Source organism: Gymnoscopelus braueri, assembly GCF_963280865.1.
Source record: "Gymnoscopelus braueri genome assembly, chromosome: 16".
NCBI lineage: Eukaryota > Metazoa > Chordata > Actinopteri > Myctophiformes > Myctophidae > Gymnoscopelus > Gymnoscopelus braueri.
This window is the reverse complement of record NC_137616.1, coordinates 43,016,254-43,035,863: the sequence shown is the minus strand read 5'-3', so window position 1 is coordinate 43,035,863 and position 19,610 is coordinate 43,016,254. Positions and strand designations below refer to the sequence as shown.

General features: G+C 41.2%; 2 protein-coding genes across 3 annotated transcripts in view; both read left to right on the top strand.

Annotated features, from left to right (window-relative positions):
- The first annotated feature begins 854 nt into the window (after positions 1-854).
- On the top strand, positions 855-4,710 carry LOC308103612 (C-C motif chemokine 4-like). The gene is made up of 3 exons (XM_080453690.1): positions 855-1,082; positions 1,631-1,748; positions 4,441-4,710. The coding sequence occupies exons 1-3, from the start codon at positions 989-991 to the stop codon at positions 4,577-4,579; spliced, it is 351 nt and encodes a 116-aa protein (XP_080309816.1). The 5' UTR covers positions 855-988; the 3' UTR covers positions 4,580-4,710.
- A 9,728-nt stretch (positions 4,711-14,438) lies between these two features.
- stum (stum, mechanosensory transduction mediator homolog) overlaps positions 14,439-19,610 on the top strand; it is a 34,162-nt gene continuing 28,990 nt past the window's right edge. For both annotated transcript variants that reach the window (XM_080453398.1, XM_080453397.1), the window contains exon 1: positions 14,439-15,654. In XM_080453398.1, the coding sequence (XP_080309524.1) occupies positions 15,435-15,654 (220 nt within the window). In that variant the 5' untranslated portion in view covers positions 14,439-15,434. The remainder of the gene's footprint in view (positions 15,655-19,610) is intronic.

The following is a 19,610-nucleotide window of genomic DNA, read 5'->3' as shown; positions in this document are numbered from 1 at the left end:
CTGGAATTTATATAGCTGTGTGTGTGTGAGGGCCAGGGGGAGAGGAAGATTTTAAGAAAAAAAAACGTATTAGGGCACGGTCACACCGCACTTTTATTTTACCTCTGGGGCGGATGCAAATGCGTGGATTCATGGTCTTGTGCATTTTTCCCAAGAATCCACACATTTGCATTGACAAAGCATTGGCAGAGTCTGCCACATTGGTAAAATAAAAGTGCGATGTGACCGTGCCCTTAGGGGGGAAAAAAACTCAGACAAGGCAAATAAGATAAGAATTAAAAACAATAAACACAAAAAACAAGAGTTGAAAACAAAGTCAACCTGGAAAGGCAAGTCTGAACAGGTGGGTTTTCAGGGCAGTTTTGAAGGTCAGAGAGGTCAGGGGGGAGCCAGGTTGTGGAGTGCCTTATAGGTGGTGATAAGAATTTTAAAGTGGATTCTTTGCTTGACAGGCAGCCAGTGGAGGTCGCGGAGGACTGGCGTGATATGGTCTCTGGAGCGGGTATACTGGTGAGCAGAAGGGCAGCTGAGTTTTGAACATATTTTGGAGTTTATCGAGGGCTTTGGAGGTGATGCCATGGGGGATGCTGTTGCAGACAGCAGTATACTGTAACCGGGATGTAATGAAGGCGTGAATGAGTGTTTTAGGCAGCAGAGGATGTCAGGGAAGGCCAGAGGGAGGCAAAAATGTTCCTAAGTTGGTTTCCTTAATTCTAGTTACCCTCCCCCCTCCCCCTCCCACACAGATACACGCAAGTTTAATCCCACCTACACTAATATGAGCCAATTTTATTTATCTTTAAGTAGAGAGTGCGAGATAGACAGAGAGACAGAGAGACAGAGAGACAGAGACAGAGACAGAGAGACAGAGACAGCGGCAGAGGCACAGAGACAAGCTGTCAGAGAGACTCAAACAGATAGATACAACTTGGCGGGTACAGATAGAGCAGACTGGAAAAACTACAACCATATAATAATCATAATCATAATGATGATGACTATGGGGATGAAGAAGACACCAGTTATTCTAGTGGTCTGCATGCTGCTGTTCTCGTCCCTGGATGTCCTGGCACAACATCAGAGTAAGTTTATTGGCTCCTCTGGTTTTAATCATGATGGAGGCTATTTTGTTTTGTAACAATCAAAGTATTTTTGTTGATATCTGTTTTTCTTATTATTCCACAACCTGACGTCACCTTGTTAAAGTAGTACGTTTTTCAGAAAAAAAGAAAAAACTGATCCAATACAAACTATATGATTAATATTTCTTCACCCACAATGTTTATAACAATATATGACTATTGACATACAAATAACGCTGTTTGTCTGTTATGTAACTGAGGATTAAATTGCTTGGGCCAACATTAAGCCAAATTACTTATGACTTACTCCAGATTTGGGCCAATTATTTTTGCCTAAGTCACATTGTCTTTGACTAAAATGGCCTATGTCACACTCTTGAACAAAATGATCTTTTCAATAAGGATAAAGGCGATGAAGAGCTGATTTAGGCAAAACATAATTTTCCACAAAAAATGACGTATGGCATTATTTTAGGAAGGTGACGCTGTGTGTGTGTGTGTGTGTGTGTGTGTGTGTGTGTCTTTCTCACTCTGCCTTTCTCTCGCAGGCGGCTTTCACGCAACTGAGTGCTGCTTCAAGTATCGCACCAAACGCCTGCCTAAGAACAACGTGGTGAAATTCCACCTCACCATGACCAGACACCTCTGTCCTAAGGATGGTGTTGTGTGAGTATTATGCTTTTAACTCTATGGCATTATGTCACACTTACAATATTGTACCTGTACATAAACATAGACACTGGCCCGCCACTGTTTTCACATAAGAGTCGAGACACCAAGATGTCAAACACTGTCAAACTGGAATGTAAGCTACCAGTTAATTTAATTTAATGTAATTTATTTTTTACCTTTATTTAACCAGGCTTAAAATCTAATCGAGATTAACAAAGAAAAAATAAAATGTGTAGATGATAAATAAAATTTTACTATCTACCCATAGATTATGACACACAGCTCTCTATGACTCATGATAATTTCCAGCGGTGGAAAAAGTATTAAAATGTTTTACTAAAAGTATCAATACTGCAATGTAATGCTTTATAACCAGCAGGCTTGACTATTGTAATGCTCTCCTGTCTGGTCTCCCAAAAAAAAGCAGTCAGTAGTACTAGGCTGCAGTTTGTTCAGAACGCAGCTACACGTGTGCTGACAAAGACCAGACGAAGAGCACACATTACACCTATTTTAAAGTCCCTGCACTGGCTGCCTGTTAGTTTTAGAATCGATTTTAAGATCCTCTTATTGGTTTTTAAAATCAATTAATGGAAATGCTCCATGATTTCCTGGTATGTTCCCAACAGGACCCTTATGTCCTCTCCTCTGGCACCAGTCTCCTAAATGTTCCAGAGGCTTGCAAAAAAAAGCAGTGGTGGAAGTAAAAGGCCTGTGTTTAAAATGTTTAGTACAAAAGTATTGACATCAAAATATACTTAAAGTACCAAAAGTAAAAGTACTAATGTTTGAAAATATCAGATCTTCACGCGTTGTGAGCTTGTAGATCGGCTATTTTCAAATAGCCTATGTATAAAAAAGGGCTAAAGTGGTTAATGTATGTTTTATAATATAGTAATTTATATCTGCAATGTAACTAGTAACTAAAGTTTTCAAATGATTGTAGTGGAGTAAAAGTACAATATTTGCTTCTGAGATGTAGTGGAGTAGAAGTAAAACTATTGCAAATTGGAAAGTAAAGTAAAAAGTAACTCAGAGTTGTAGTTAAGTAAGGGGAATTTTGGACTGAGGTTTTCATACCTTTTCTATGACGTTATGATATATTAGGATGAATGGTAGGCTACAGTAGAAAAATGTCATAACTCTATCCCGGGGCCGCCACAGCTTAAAACGTGCATCAATAGGCCTTGTGCTAGATCGCGTATTTTAATAGCTTTTTTAACGTTTTTTTTTTGGGTGAGATCATAGTGACAGAACACTGTAAAAAAATAAAAAAAACAGAAGTCTCGTTAGACGAGATCAAAATCTCGAGATTTCAATCTTGTCTAGCGAGACTTTTTTATTTTTTTTTGGTTGCATAGTGTTCTGTCACTATGAACGTCAGATCTCACAAAAGAAAAACGTTAAAAAAGCTATTAAAATTTGCGATCTAGCGCAAGGCCTATTGGCGCAAGTTTTAAGCTGTGGCGGACCCGGGATGGAGTTATGACATTTTTCGACTGTAACATTCATCCTCCCAAGATATCATAACGTCATAGAAAAGGTAAGAAAACCTTAGTCCAAAATTCTCCTTTAAGTACATGTACCTACTACCTAGTTACTTTCCACCACTGACAAAAAGGCATGGGGAAGCGGCCCTTTAGCTATTATGGTCCTAGCCTTAGGAACAGCCTGCCGGAGGCTCTGTGGGTCACTGAATCAGTTGACTTTTTCAAAAGAAACCTTAAGACACATGCATACACCTTTTTAGCATTGCTTTTACCTAGGTTTCTGCATTACTCTAGTTTTTTATTTTTAATTGTTGTATTTGTCCTATTTTATTATTTCCCAATGTTTCTTGTCTTTCATTTTTTTTCACATGCTTTCTATTATTTGTTGTTATCCTCCTGTTTTCTAATCTTTATGTTAAACCTATTCTGTGAAGCACATTGAACGGCACTTGATGTATGAAACGTGCTATATAAATAAACTTTGATTGACTGATCATATGAGCATGTGCAATGGCATGTAAACACAAATTCATAGCTTGTGGATTTGTTAGTTTTGGGGAGAAAACCTCCAAGCCAGGGCATTTCTGCTTGTTTTCAGTTGAGAATGTAGGCTATGTTTTACTGTGTCACAGCATAGTTCAAGGGTTCCCATACTTTTCAGGCTGTGACCCCCCAAAATAATCATATTTGAACTGGGATCCACCTTTATAAGCATTTGGAATGTAGGAGTTGAGGCATTACGTTTTGTTTGACTCGGTTCCACAGATGTTGTAAAAATAGCCATACTGCAATGCAAGGCATTGTGAGCTTGTGAGCTCTTTCTTAGGTAATATTTGACAATTTGGCCAATAGTATAGTTTGTTGGTAATTTTTTTCATTTTAGAGGTATGAAAAAGGTCTTAAAAGTCATTAAATTGTCACTTTAGAAATGTGCAGATACCCTGTAGGTAGGCCTATACACTTACAGCTGTATGTTGGTTTGTTTACTGTTGAGTGAAAAAACTGACTATATTTCTATCGTTTACCTACCCGGTGTTGTCTTTGACTCGCACAGAGTTTTAGTTTGTAAAAGTTCCTTGAATGTAAAAAACAAATGAAGAAAAAACTTGATGAATTGAATTAATCAGAGACAGCAAAACAGAATCCATCCCTTAAAGTAAAAAAAAAAAAAGTCATGTTCTCTCTGTCTGTTCTAGGTTCACTATGAAGAGCGGTGCCAGGATCTGTGCTGACCCAGCTCACACCTGGGTCAAGGCTATCATCACTCATGTGAAGTCCAGAACACAGGGCAAAACAAGACAAGAAGAGGGGTCTGGGTTACTCTGGGCTGTCTAAAACCTGGTACAAAACCAGTGGTGGAAAAAGTTCTCAAATTCTTTACTTAAGTAAAAGTATCAATACTGCAGTTTAGAAATACTCTGTTAGGGCACGGCCACACCGCACTTTTATTTTACCTATGGGGCGGAATCTGCTAATGCTTTGTCAATGAGAATGCGTGGATTCTTGAATCATCAGACCATGAATCCACGCATTTGCATTGACAAAGCATTGGCAGATTCCGCCCCATAGGTCAAATAAAAGTGCGGTGTGGCCGTGCCCTTACAAGTAAAAAGTCCGGTAATCAATATTTACTTGAGTAAAAGTACAAAAGTATTGTCATCAAAATATACTTAAAGTAGCAAAAGTAGAAAGTATACCCATTACTCAGAATGTCCCATTTCACAACTTTTCAAATGAATAAAATGTATAAAAATATTTTGAAAATCTAAAAGCTCACAATGCGTTGCGATGCGACGCATTGTGAGCTTGTAGATCTGCTATTTTCAAATGGACAAAATGTATATAGTGGTACATCGAAGTGGTTAATGTATGTTTTGTAATAATAATCAAAATCTACAAAGTAACTAGTAACTCAAGTTTTCAAATAAATGTAGTGAAGTAAAAGTACAATATTTGGATCCGAGATGTAGTGGAGTAGAAGTAAAAGTATTGGATATTGGAAATACTCAAGTAAAGTAAAAATACCTCAAAATTGTACCCAAGTACAGTACTTAAGTAAATGTACTTTACTTTCCACCACTGCTAATACCAGTTAGAAAACATTCCAGACCACCACTCGGTTTGGTGATGCTTTAGAACACCAATCTTTACTTTATGACAAATGTAACAGGTCACCCAACTAACTAACTAGTTTTATCTCAGTTGATCTCTCTATCCAGACAATATGTTAGAAATCTGTTTATTTTTTCATGTATTGATGCAGATTTTAAATGAGGTAGCCTATAACACACTTTATGTTTTCTGATGGAATAAAACAAAACATATTATGTTCTAATTAATCTATAGCCTACTTTGGTTGTGTTTGCATAATGGCTTAAGTGATTTTCTTCCCCATGGAACGGAAGTAGCATAAATAAATGCACACAGATATACATTCCATGTGTGTGAATTTCTACTGTTAAATATGATATAGTGCGAGTCTCTCACAAATCAGTGCACCGCAACGACCAGCAGATGGCGCCATTACACAAAGGGTTGAGTCATTGACTGAGAATTACTCTCTTTCCTTCATCACAGACCATGGTGTGTGTGTGCCTGTGTGTGCATGTGCGTGTGCGTACACACACACACACACACACACACACACACACACACACACACACACACACACACACACACACACACACACACACACACACACACACACACATATTTACCAAAAAATAAATTGGCTAATAGAATAATCACTAAGAAAATAATTGATAGTTGTCACAATAGATTCCACAGACTATTAGCCTACTTCAGGACAACATGGATCAATAAAAACACATGTTTTGCTGTTGGGCAGAATCCTCATATTTCAATGTTCTTCTTTTGTAAATGAAGGGCCTACTCAAAGAGTGTCGCACAAAAAGCATTCTCTTTCTACAAGCTCACAACGCCCCACGATGCAACGTGTTGTGAGCTTGTAGATCTGAATTGATTTATTGATTTGCACAACAGGAATCATATTCATATACACAGTATAGGCCTACTAAAAACACAATAAACAGAATATTGTTGTGCAGGTAATTAGGTAAGATAAGAGAACCAGGAGAAAGGACACATTTATCAGCTTCAGTTTTATAGTGTTCCAATTCCAATGTTGTCTGCTGCTGCATGCGTGAGAACCTAAGAGAACCTCACCCTTTACATTACATATTATATTACATATTAGCAGTGGTGGGAAAAGTACAAAAGAATTTAAAACAGACGATCTACAAGCTCACAATGCGTTGCATCGCAACGCATTGTGAGCTTGTACAGTAGATTGGCTATTTTCAAAAGGCCGAAATGTATATAGTGGTTAATGTATGTTTTGTAATAATAATCTAAATCTGCAAAGTTATTATAGTAACTAAAGTTTCCACTGTAGTACAATATTTGCCTCTGAGATGTGGTGGAGTAGCGTGAAGTAGTCAAGTAAAAGTACAGAAAATTGGAAATATACCAGTAAAGTAAAAAATACCTCAAAATTGTACTGAAGTACAGTACTTTGTTACTTTACACCACTACATATTAGAATTGTACTAGTATTTAAAAAACGAAAATGAAAGTATAAGAAGTAAAAAAAAAGATCAAAGAGCACACTGAGCAAAAGAGACAAAAAAAACACAAAACAATTCATAGGCTCTTTATAATGATAAAAACCGAACGTTTTGGATAGCAAGTTTCTTTCCACCCGAACTGTGACGACATGACAGTGCAGTGGTGTAAAGTAACATTTACTAAAGTACTGTACGTAAGTACACTTTTAAGGTATTTTTTACTTTAGTGGAGTATTTCCAATTTTCAGCACTTTTTCTTCTACTCCACTACATCTCAGAGGCAAATTGTATTGTACTTTTACTCCACTACAAATATTTGAAAACTTTAGTTACTAGTTACTTTTTAGATTTAGATTCTAAACATACATCAACCACTTAAGCTCTATATAGAGTTTGGCTAATTGAAAATAGCCGATCTACAAGCTCACAACTTGTGAGCTTGTAGATCTGCTTTTTTTTAAAAAGATATTTATACATTTCGAAAACTTGAAACGGGACATTCCGCATAACAAGTACTTTCTACTTTTGGTACTTTAAGCACATTTTGATGACAATACTTTTGTACTTTTACTCAAGTAAATTTTGAATTCCAGACGTTCACTTGTAACAGAGTATTTCTACATTGCAGTATTGATACTTTTACTTAAGTAAAGAAAATGTGAGTACTTTTTCCACCACTGTGACAGTGGGATAAATAAATTGCATGTCTCATTAAAAGTTAGAGACAGAGGTATATACAGGCAGAGAGATGCAGAGGAGGAACATTAAAGGCTGGAAGCTGCAGCAGGAATCAACCCACAGCCTGAGGATGAAAGGATGGAGAGAAGGATACAGAGAGGAAGAGGGAAGGATGGAGAGAAGGATACAGAGGGATGGGCACAGGGAGGAAGAGGGAAGGATGAGAGCGAAGAGTCAATGGTGCGGTAACCGTGGTAACCGTGGTCCACTATTAGGGCGAGGCACTCAGTGGGTGGTCCTCACACACACACACGCACACACACGCGCACACACACACAAACACACGCACGTGCACACACGCACACAGTGGAAAGCAACTATTTACTCAAGTACCGTACTTCAGTAAATTATGGGGTACTTATTCTGTACAAGAGTATTTCCTTTTTTTTTCTTCTACTCCACTACAGCTCAGAGGAAAATATAGTAGTTTGTAGTTTTTAATTTTTTTCCACGACAATTAATAGCAAATTTAGATTATTAATACAAAACACACATCAACTGTTAAATGATGATGCATTATTAAAGGTTAAGCGACCCAGCAGCATATATTACTACTTCTTACAACACTGCATGCATATCGCCCACACACGCACGTGGCGCACACACAGGCACGGACGCACACGCACACACGCACGCACGCACACACGCACACACACACACACACAAAGGCAGCTATAAGTAACCTGTGTGTCACGTCAGCTTTTCATGACAGATGGGATCAACATAAATTAACAGCTCGGGGGGGGGGGGAGCGAGAGAGAAAGACGCAGAAAAGTAGGAAGAGAGAGAGAGAGCAGTTGCCAGATAGAAGATGGGGAAAGAGAGATACAGGCCAAAAAAAAAGAAACCCCATCTGAAAATAGAACGTTGAAATTGTGACGTTGAAATCGTCCCAATGACACGCTCATAGACCAGAGGTGACCTCCGAGCCTTTTCAGTAGTAGACCCCCAAATGATGGAATGAGCTCCCCTCCCATATCAACGTGGGCATGGCCCCCACCATCTAGACTTTAAAATCTCGCCTTAAGTCCCACTTTTATACCTTGGCCTTTGATCCCGTTTGAGAGTTCTTCTATAGTGATGTGTCTCTTTTTGTTGTTGTTTATTTTTGTTTCTTATTTTGCTGTGTTTTTTTGCTGTTGTTTTTGTGTCTTAGCCTATGTAGTGTATTTAGCTTTTTTACATTTTCTGTACAGCACCTTGGTAACTTTGCGTTGTAAAATGTGCTATATAAATAGAGTGAATTGGAAATAAAGTGGATTGGAAATAAAGTGGATTGTGCGTGCGCGCGTGCCCGCGCGCGCGTGCGCAGTTTATCTCACGAAATTGTGAGATCGGTCCATGTTTCTTGTGCACGTTGTCCGCAGGCCAAGAACTTCTATTACTGAATATTTTTCAAATCTGTCAGTTAATAATAATCTGGATTAACAATCATAGAGCAATATTCCCTCCGGGCAATAAGATACAGTATATGTGTTCTGTACTATGTGGGATCTATAAAAACTGTGAAAAATATGGATTACGTTTAAAACATTTTAACAACACAAATCTTGTATGGAGGAGGTCCCCATGGAACCAAATATTTCCAAACGCTTATTAATGTGGGGGTCCTTGACATAAAAAAAGACTTGAGAACCATTGAGCTACAGTGGATAAAAGTGTTCAACATGACATTAGTGACACTGGTACTCAGTCACTCACAGCATTAGTGATCTACATTTAGAAGTCAACTGAAATTGAGAGAGAGAGAGAGAGAGAGAGAGAGAGAGAGAGAGAGAGAGAGAGAGAGAGAGAGAGAGAGGGGGGGGGTAAAAGCAGGAGGGAGGAACGGTAGAGTAAAGACCTTGCGATCAATATCTCTGGCATGGTTACCTATGTGGCTTCCCTGGTTGCTAGGAGACCAAACACTGAAGGAGAGGGAGCAAGAAGGGGAGGAGAGACTGGAGAGAGAGGGGAGGAGGAGAGGGAGGGAGACAAACAAAGAGAGAACCATCCCATCCCAGTGTCAAGAAGGGACTGAATTATTCTCACTTTGTGTTCGAATGTCTGCGTTGGCTAAACACACACACACACACACACACAGACAGACAGACAGACAGACAGACAGACAGACAGACAGACAGACAGACAGACAGACAGACAGACAGACAGACAGACAGACAGACAGACAGACAGACAGACAGACAGACAGACAGACAGACAGACAGACAGACAGACAGACAGACAGACAGACAGACAGACAGACAGACAGACAGACACACACACACACACACACACACACACACACACACACACACACACACACACACAGAGAGAGAGAGAGAGAGAGAGAGAGAGAGAGAGACAGAGAGAGAGACAGAGAGAGAGAGAGAGGGAGAGAGAGAGGGAGAGACAGGAGTGGAGAAGCCAAGGATGGTCCAGAACAAATGAAAGCTAGAGAAAGAGAGGATGAAATGGAAAGGAAAGAAGGAGAGAGAGTAAGGAATATGAATAATTAGTGAGTTATTGATATCGGTGCACCCCTTATCTTTTTCCTTTTATTCCCATCTGTCTTCTCATATCTCTCCCCCCCCTCTCTCTCTCTCTCTCTCTTCCTCTCCTGTTTCTCATCTCTTCTCCTTTCCTTTCATCCCTCGCTCCTCTGTCCTGTTTGCTTTAATCATTTAAAAAATGATCAAAATCATTTCTCCATCCTGTCCTCCTTTTATGCGTTCATATCTCTCTCCATTTCCCGTTTATTCCTCCCTTGCTCTCTCTCTCACACACACACACACACACACACACACACACACACACACACACACACACACACACACACACACACACACACACACACACACACACACACACACACACACACACACACACACACACACACACACACACACACACACTAACACTCCTGGTTTCTTTCAATCACTTTCCTTCTCCCCCCCTCTCTTCCAAAATCACATGCTCTTGTTTTGTCTTTATTCCTAATAAGAATAAGAATAATAACAATAAAACAGTTTGAATACACTTGGGGTGTATACTTGAAGATTCTTTTCTAACCAGAATTATAGGTACGACCCGCGGGGCTCAACCCGCCCCACGAGCCATATAGTAGGGGGTACTAAGTGAAAAATCGTTACGCGGCGGATAAAAGCATGAAATTTGATACAGATGTCCCTTGGGTCATCCTAAAACATCCTAGAAGGGGTGCCCAAAAAAACCTTAAACAGGAAGTGAGTTATGGACAAAATCCAAAATGGCCACCTAAACTGTTGACCGTTGACTCAAAAGACACCAAAATAATCTCCAAAAAGCATAAAATGTGGCACACATGTCCTTTGGGTCATCCTAAGACATCCTAGAAGGGGAGCCCAAAAAAATCTGAAACAGGAAGTGAGTTATTGACCAAATTGAAAATGGCCGCCTAGTGTTGTCGATTGACTCAAAAGACAACTAAAGAATCTCCAAAAAGTATAAAATGTGTCACACATGTCCCTTGGGTCATCCTAAGACATCCTAGAAGGGGTGCCCAAAAAAGTCTTCAACAGGAAGTGAGTTATTGACTAAATTGAAAATGGCCGCCTACAGTGTTGGCGATTGACTCAAAAAGCCTATAGAATCTCCAAAAAGTATACAATTTGGCACATATGTCCCTTGGGTCATCCTAACACATCCTAGAAGGGGTGCCAAAAATAATCTGAAACAGGAAGTGAGTTATTGACTAAATTGAAAATGGCCACCTACAGTGTTGAAAGATGATGCAAGATACCTACAGAATCTCATAAAAGCATGAAATGTGGTACAAATGTCCCTTGGGTGATCTGAACGCATCCTACAAGGGGTGCCCAAAAAGGTTTTAAACAGGAAGTGACCGCCTAAAAGCAGTTGACACAAAAGAAAACATAAGGGGACGTCATAAAAGTGTATAATTTGGTACGTACATTGAGTGCTTCTTAATATATCCTAGAAGGGGTTATTTATTTGTTTACTTGTTTATTAAACTTTTTAGGAAGGGACCATGTTGAAGAAATTCTAAATGGCTGTTTAAACAGTTGACCATGGCAGTCTGCATATTATGCAGACTCAATACGACAGGTTATGCAGTGCATAACTTGCCGTATTTTGTAGTCTACCTTCTGTTTTCATTTCTACATCACTTATTTATTTTACTTTCTGCATAATTTTTTTATTGTACTCTTTGAATCTTCTTTATTTATCTAACTCTCTGCATATTCTCATTTATTTTACTCTGCATCTTATCTTACTCTGCATATTCTTATTTTACTCTCTGCATCTTATTTATTTTGCACTCTACATCTTCTTGCTTGTTTTACACTCTATCTTCTCATGTATTTTCTTCTTGATCATTACTGTTTTTTTGTGATTAGTGTTTAGTAACTACATGTATTCATGTGTGCCATTTCGCAATTACCAGCACATTGGCATAATGCTCTGCAAGGTAACCCAGCATCCCGGCATCTACACTTTCTCGAACAGAAGGGCTCAGCTTTGCAGCCACACTTGAGTTCTCTACAAACTTAAGCAGCCTCTGGCAAGAGTGTCCATAAAGGTGTCCACGAATCAGCGACTTTAATTTATTTGTCAGGAGATGGTAGAGATTGCATAGCTTTCAGGCTTCTGGACCAAATGCTAGATTGGCTGCTCGATTTGAATATTGTAGCAGTGCAGCCCGTGTGGGAGGAGTGTTTTCCATTGAGAGACTATTCAAACTTTTTTTGGCACCCCTTAGGATGCATTCAGATCACCCAAGGGACATTTGTACCAAATTTCATGCTTTTATGAGATTATTTTTTATGAGTGTCTTTTGCATCATCTGTCAAGACTGTACACAGCCATTTTCAATTTAGTCAATAACTCACTTCCTGTTTCAGATAATTTCAGGCACCCCTTCTAGGATGTCTTAGGATGACCCAAGGGACATGTATGCCATTATGAGATTCTTTAGTTGTCTTTTGAGTCAATCGACAACACTGTAGGCGGTCATTTTCAATTTTGTCAATGACTCACTTCCTGTTTAAGATTTTTTTGGGCACCCCTTCTGGGATGTCTTGGGATGACCCAAGGGACATGTATGCCAAATTGTATGCTTTTATGAGATTCTTTAGTTGTCTTTTGAGTCAATAGATAACACTGTAGGCGGCCATTTTCAATTTTGTCAATAACTCAGTTCCTGCTTAAGATTTCTTTGGGCACCCCTTCTAGGATGTCTTAGGATGACCAAAAAGACATGTGTGCCAAATTGTATGCTTTTATGAGATTCTTTAGTTGTCTTTTGAGTCAATCGACAACACTAGGCGGCCATTTTCAATTTAGTCAATAACTCACTTCCTGTTTCAGATTCCTTTGGGCACCCCTTCTAGGATGTCTTAGGATGACCCAAGGGACATATGTGCCAAATTTTATGCTTTTTGGAGATTCTTTTGGTGTCTTTTGAGTCAACGGTCAACAGTTTAGGTGGCCATTTTGAATTTTGTCCATAAGTCACTTCCTGTTTAAGATTTTTTTGGGCACCCCTTCTAGGATGTTTTAGGATGACCCAAGGGACATCTGTATCAAATTTCATGCTTTTATCCGCCGCGTAACGATTTGGCCATTTTTTGTGCTTAGTACCCCCTACTAATAGCCATATATGGGTTCACGGGGCAGGTTGAGGCGGGTTGGGTTCCGTGGCGGGGCGGGGCAGGGCGGGTCATGAAAAAAACCAACCCGCACATCACTAGCATGCACGATGTGTGTGCTCAGCAGCACATGTATAAACAAAACACCAAGGGGCGTCATTTGGGCTTCCAGGGGATGACTGCCACACCCTGGCTTTTGCATTTAACCTCAAACTTAACCTCAAAAGGTCTTTTATTCATACCAGAGGTTCGGGTCGCTACGCGGCCCTCACACCTACGTCGGTTTGTTTGGGTCTGATGTCACGCTGTCACAGTCAGCGTGACACACGCCATATTTGGGTGTAGCTGCGGTGGGAACGAATACAAGAACGGTCGCCCCCCAAAACACGCTCGCCCCGTGTCAAATCTGGTCGACGTCGGAATGGTCGGACCCACGTATGTCTGGCCACAATGACCACTCGCCCCAGTCAAATCTGGCGACGAGCTCGGAGTAGTCGGACCCTGCAAATCCGGCAACTTCGCAACGTTCGGCACGGCGACTCGCTAGGCGGTGCCTCTCGTGGCTCAACAAGTTCAACATTTTTTTTGCCTAACTACGTCCTAACTTAATATTAGGGGCTGTAGTCTGTTCTCACCAAGCCGGGCGAGCGTTCCGCACCGGCGGGGCGAGTGGTCCGCCGCTGGAGGCGAGAGTACCGTTCAAGAGGGGCGACCGGTCGGCCCTATAAAATGGGGTCGAGTGTGATTTGGGGCGTGTGTTCCGGTTACCATGGGAACTCTAAATATGGTTATGTGTGTCTAGGTCATAGTGACATAGTGACTAGTGAGGGACGGTGGCCAATTTTAATAATGGATTTCCTCCACTTATGGACGACACCTATAAGAACATGCCCAAAATATGGACGCCAGGTTGAAAGTGTTTAACATTGGAATAGGTGTACTTTCCCTTTAAATGGAAGCAGAGATGGGGCGCGGGGAGCATGGAGGAGTGTGTGTGTGTGTGTGTGTGTGTGTGTGTGTGTGTGTGTGTGTGCATGCGTGCGTGTGAGAGAGGGGAGCAGTGAGAGTATAGAGAAGGAAACTGAGAAAGAAAGAGAGCAGGGGCTCTCAAATTTCTGACAGAAACACACACACACACACACACACACACACACACACACACACACACACACACACACACACACACACAGAGGCAAGCATGGTAGTGAGATAGGAGGGCAGTTCAAGCTCTGTTCTGTACCAGAGTGGTCGACTCAGACCAAATACAAAGAATAGAAGCAAATAAAGAAAGAAAGAAAGAAAGAAAGAAAGAAAGAGGGAAAAGTGTTAGAAACACTTTTAAGGACCGTTGCAGAATTGAAGTGAACCTGTATGTGAGAGCAACAGTGCTGGAGATGAATCAGAACCCTGGGTGATGATGATGATACAACATGCTGATACGAGAGCTCTGAAGATTGCAACAAATCAACTCCACTGAGACCACAAGGTCTCCTTTGAAGGCGGAGGAGGAGATACTGGAGATAAACAGGATTCAGGACATTGTGCACATCCGCTCTGACACTATAGTGGACTCAGAGTTAAAAAATAAGGAGCGGACTGCTCTCACTAATGGACGGCTCTGAGTCTGACTGAATGGTGGACTGTTGATCGCGTGGGCTTGGACAAACAAAACAAAATATTTTTTTACACAAAGAAAACTACTTCAGCACGCTTTGAAGAGATTGTGTTATTTCAGAAAAAAAGGTTGGACTCTTTGTACTTGAGTGTTACCCACAGGACGACTATACTTTCTGTTAGTGCCGCAGTCTTTTCTGTTACCAAATGTTTTAAAGTCTTTAAGAGGCTATTTCTTCATTGAAATTCTGCATCGAAAGTGGAAAGGATAGCGTTTCACTTTGTTTTCTTTTTGCCAATTGTTTGCGAATGCGACCAAAGTAGAAGAGGGCAAACTTTGGAGCGATAGAAAAAATATATGAATTGCAATTTCTAAGTACTTTTCAGTTGAATTACAGTAACCTATTCTTGCAGATCGGAGAGAGAGAGAGAGAGAGAGAGAGAGAGAGAGAGAGAGAGAGAGAGAGAGAGAGAGAGAGAGAGAGAGAGAGAGAGAGGGGTGCAGATTTGATCACTTATATTGACAGGGCACTAGTGTGAGATATCATTGACTTCCATTCAGGGTTATTGTAGTATTTATTTCTTCTTTTTTAAACCACAAACAAAGACCAAGCCAGAAGCATGGAGGAGAAAACATACGGACTGGGCATGAGTAAACATGTCACAAAGACCGGGGGGGATAAAGCCGGGGCCAAAGTGGCGGTCGGGAGCCCAGTGGCGGGCGGCGGAGTGGTGGTCGAGGTCCGAGAGAAGAAGGGACCGCTGAGAGCCGCCATACCCACAATGCCTTTCCCTCTGGCCGTCATCTGCCTGTTCCTCAACACCTTCATACCTGGACTAGGTGCGTTGAGCGTTTAAAAAAATAATGATTTTACTTTACTTTATTTATCTTCATCTCTGTCGATGTGGAAACCTCATTATGTCCAAAACTGTTACTTTTCAGGGTTCAAATTCTAAAATAGAAAAAGTAGCAGATCGACAAGTTCGCTTGTGGTCTTGTGGATCTGCTACTTTTGATGCTTTTGTGTGACACACCGCGTGATCAAGTGGGTCGTTAATTTACGGGGGGGAAAAAAACACAAAAAGTTTAAATATGGAGATAAGCGGTTTCTGCCTGATGGCAACGTTTTGTTACATTTGCACCTATTTGTTTCCTGATGATAAATTCAACACAATCTGTAACTGTGCCACAATTGTCTCTTGTCTTTGTTACAGAGACATGTGATATGTGTGCAGGGGGAGGAGGGGGGTGGGGTCTCCTTATTTGTCCTGTACAGGGCATAGCAGTGGCGGCCATTTTCTGGTTCCACTTCAAAATACTCAATGCATTTTTCCCATTGACATTTCCAAAAATATTTATATCAATTCATTTAAGCCTAGAATCAAGCCATCCAGGGTCCTGGTGAATCATGACCATAATTTTTTTTTTCTGTGATTTGTTTTAATTTTAGATTTAATTATATGATATACTATATTTAATAAATACCCTTTGTTTTGCCGTTTTCAAAAAAGTTTTTTCACATAATCAAACGTTTTATGGTCAAGATTCACCAGGACCCTGGATGGCTTGATTCTAGGCTTTTGGAAATGTCAATGGGAAAAATGCATTGAGTATTTTGAAGTGGAACCAGAAAATGGCCGCCACTGCTATGCCCTATAGAGTAGTGGGTCACATACAGTACTGTAGGTTGCAGGTGTGAAACAGGAGCAGACAGGAGGAGTCATGAGGATGGATGGAGGGATTTGACAGACGGATGGATGCGTGGATGGATGAATGGATGGAGGGATGGATGGAGGGATGGATGGATGGATGGATGAATGGATGGAGGGATGGATGGAGGGATGGATGGATCCACTTATACCAGCCGTTCCGCCCGGTCCTCGGACTAAGGAAGGACTAATGACCAATCCCACTGAGCATTTTTGGGGCTATTAGACGTCTAAAATACGTCTAAGGGCTAGGCTAAAACCGGGTTATAATTGGTCTAAAAGTGAACGTTTTTTCAACGTCTATTCTTAGCCTAGACGTTGATTGGCTGTTTTTTAAGCCGTTGAAATGACGTCTATAATATAAACGGTCTAAATATAGACGCTTAAAAAACAGCTAATCAACGTATAGGCTAAGAAAAGACGTTGAAAAAACTTTCACTTTTAGATCAATTATAACCCAGTTTTAGATGGAGGTCTAATAGACGACTATGGCTCGCTGGGATGTAGACTGAAAGAACGAGTCGAATCGATGGTCTTGAAAGGCGGATCCAAACCCAGGCGCCGCTTCCTATTGCTTCACCAATCTATGTCCCCGCCTCCCCTCCCCCGGCCTGTGCACGGAACACGCTGACGTCACCAAATTTAGAGCGACGCCCCTCTGCACTCTGATTGGTTAGGAGATAACAAGGTTCACTCCCGCTCCGAGACCACAGCTCCTGGGATCTTCCCCCAGCCTTTTTTCTTTTGTAACAAAAAAAAAGGCATGGGTTTCCGAGGCTACTGGGATGTGACTCTTGCTTACACTTTGACTCTCTTATCTGTTCTTGTGTTGTCACGACTACTGTAACTGCCATGGCGACTGAATGTCCCTTGTGGGATCAATACATTAAAGTTCTATCTATTCATGGATGGATGGATGGATGGATAGATGGATTAGCAATGCTGCTAATAAGATGCAATTGGACACAATTTGCGGAACAAGTCGCGACAACATTTCACACTGCTTGTACATTGTATATCGTTGCTGTCGGGCAGAAACCTCTTATCTCCATATTCAAGTTATTTTTTTCCTAACGCCTTACTTGATTAAACTAAAGTGCCACACAAAAGCATCAAAAGTGGCAGATCCACAAGCTTGTTTTGAGCTTGTAGATCTGCTATTTTTGATGTTTTTGAATTTGAATCCTGAAAAGTAACAGTTGTGGACATATGAGGTTTCCACCTGACAGAGACGATATAAGTTACTGACAAATTAAAACCTTCTTGATTCTTGAGACACACGATCAGTCCAGGTTTCATTTGTTTTCCTTAATTCCTTAACAGTCCAGTGTTTTTCAGTACAGCAGTGAGTGTAGTTTGGGACGGTAAACATTGTTGTGTTACAGTTTAGCAGAATGTGTGTGCAGGTAAGAAAAAGAGCACGTTGAAGCTATTGTGTATGTGGTTTCCTGTGTGTGTGTGTGTGTGTGTGTGTGTGTGTGTGTGTGTGTGCGCATTTGCGTACGCATAAATTCAGGCCACACAGAGTATTCTGTTCCAATTTCCTGTCTATTATTACACGTGCACGTGCACGCACACGCACACACACACACACACACACACACACACACACACACACACACACACACACACACGCGTATGGCAGAAAATGATTAATTGACTACAGTTGTAGAGTTATATTGAATTCCCAGTAGACTCTCTAATTGCCCCACTGGTCTGATGTCTGCTGTCATTCGGGAACTCCCTCTATCTCCCTCTTTAAATCACCTTGTTCCGTATGGTTGTATGAATGTGCACGCGCGCACGCACGCGCACGCACACGCACGCACGCACGCGCACGCACGCGCACTCACAAATGGGCATCTGGGCAGCAGGCGAGGAAGAAAGAGAGAGAAAGAGAGAGAGAGAGAGAGAGAGAGACAGAGAGAGACAGAGAGAGAGAGAGACGTACAGAAGATGACAAAAGAGGAACCTCTTCCAGGTCTACACAACAATCAATCAATCAAAATGATTGACTCAGAGAGTAATTGATTCCAATACTCTCCGAGGTGGCCTCACTGTTTTGTACTCTCTCTCTCGTGTAGAGTACGTGTACAGTACGTGCGAGCGTGTTCCAGTTCAGAGGGCTCACTTTTTCATTCATTAATATTCCGTTTCTTTCATGCTCTCTCATTCAGTTAATAGAGCAGCTGCCTCCAATCTTTCTACACGATTGAGTACTGATTGGCCTCTCTCACGCACACGCACACACACACACAGACACAGACACACACACACACACACACACACACACACACACACACACACACACACACACACACACACACACACACACACACACACACACACACACACACACACACACACACACACGCACACACATCCACACACGCACAGGGTCTTAAACACTGTCACCGTGATTACATGCTAATGTCTACTGCGCAGATAAATGATATTAAACCCTGTATCTCTCACATTAATTTCCCTGGTGTCAAATCATCCATAACATGGCCAGATAGCTCACTATTATTCCACATGTCACCCTGAAGCGGTAAGAACGAGATCACATAAAACGTTATGAGGGGAAGTTGTGTCATTAAGTCGTCATTGTGCACGGTAAAACGCCTCGGTGTGAATTTAAAGCTGCTATCCGTAACTTTTCACCTCCTACCCGTGAGGATACGAACCTTGTTGCCTTGTGTGAGCGAGCGCCCCAAAGTTTCTGCTGTCAAGTGAGCTCAGTGGCTCTGGACAACCTTATCTCCATTCAGTATGTGTCTATATATGGGAGTATCAGATTTGTTTATGTCTGAGTCATACATGGCCGTGGTCCTGCCCATATGTGGGCCTATCGGGTTTGTTTATGGTTATATCTGAGTCAGAGTGACATGGCTGTGGTCCTGCCTACATATATATGGGCTTATTGGGTGTGTTTATGGTTATGTCTGAGTAGCCTGCCCCAGCCGGCGGATTCAAAATCTCCGGTGAAAACAATTGGTTCACCGATCTGTGTGCTCTGCACTCTGGTTGGTTGGGGAAATGAAAGGTTGACTCCCACTTCCTATGCCAGAAATGTCAACAGCTTGG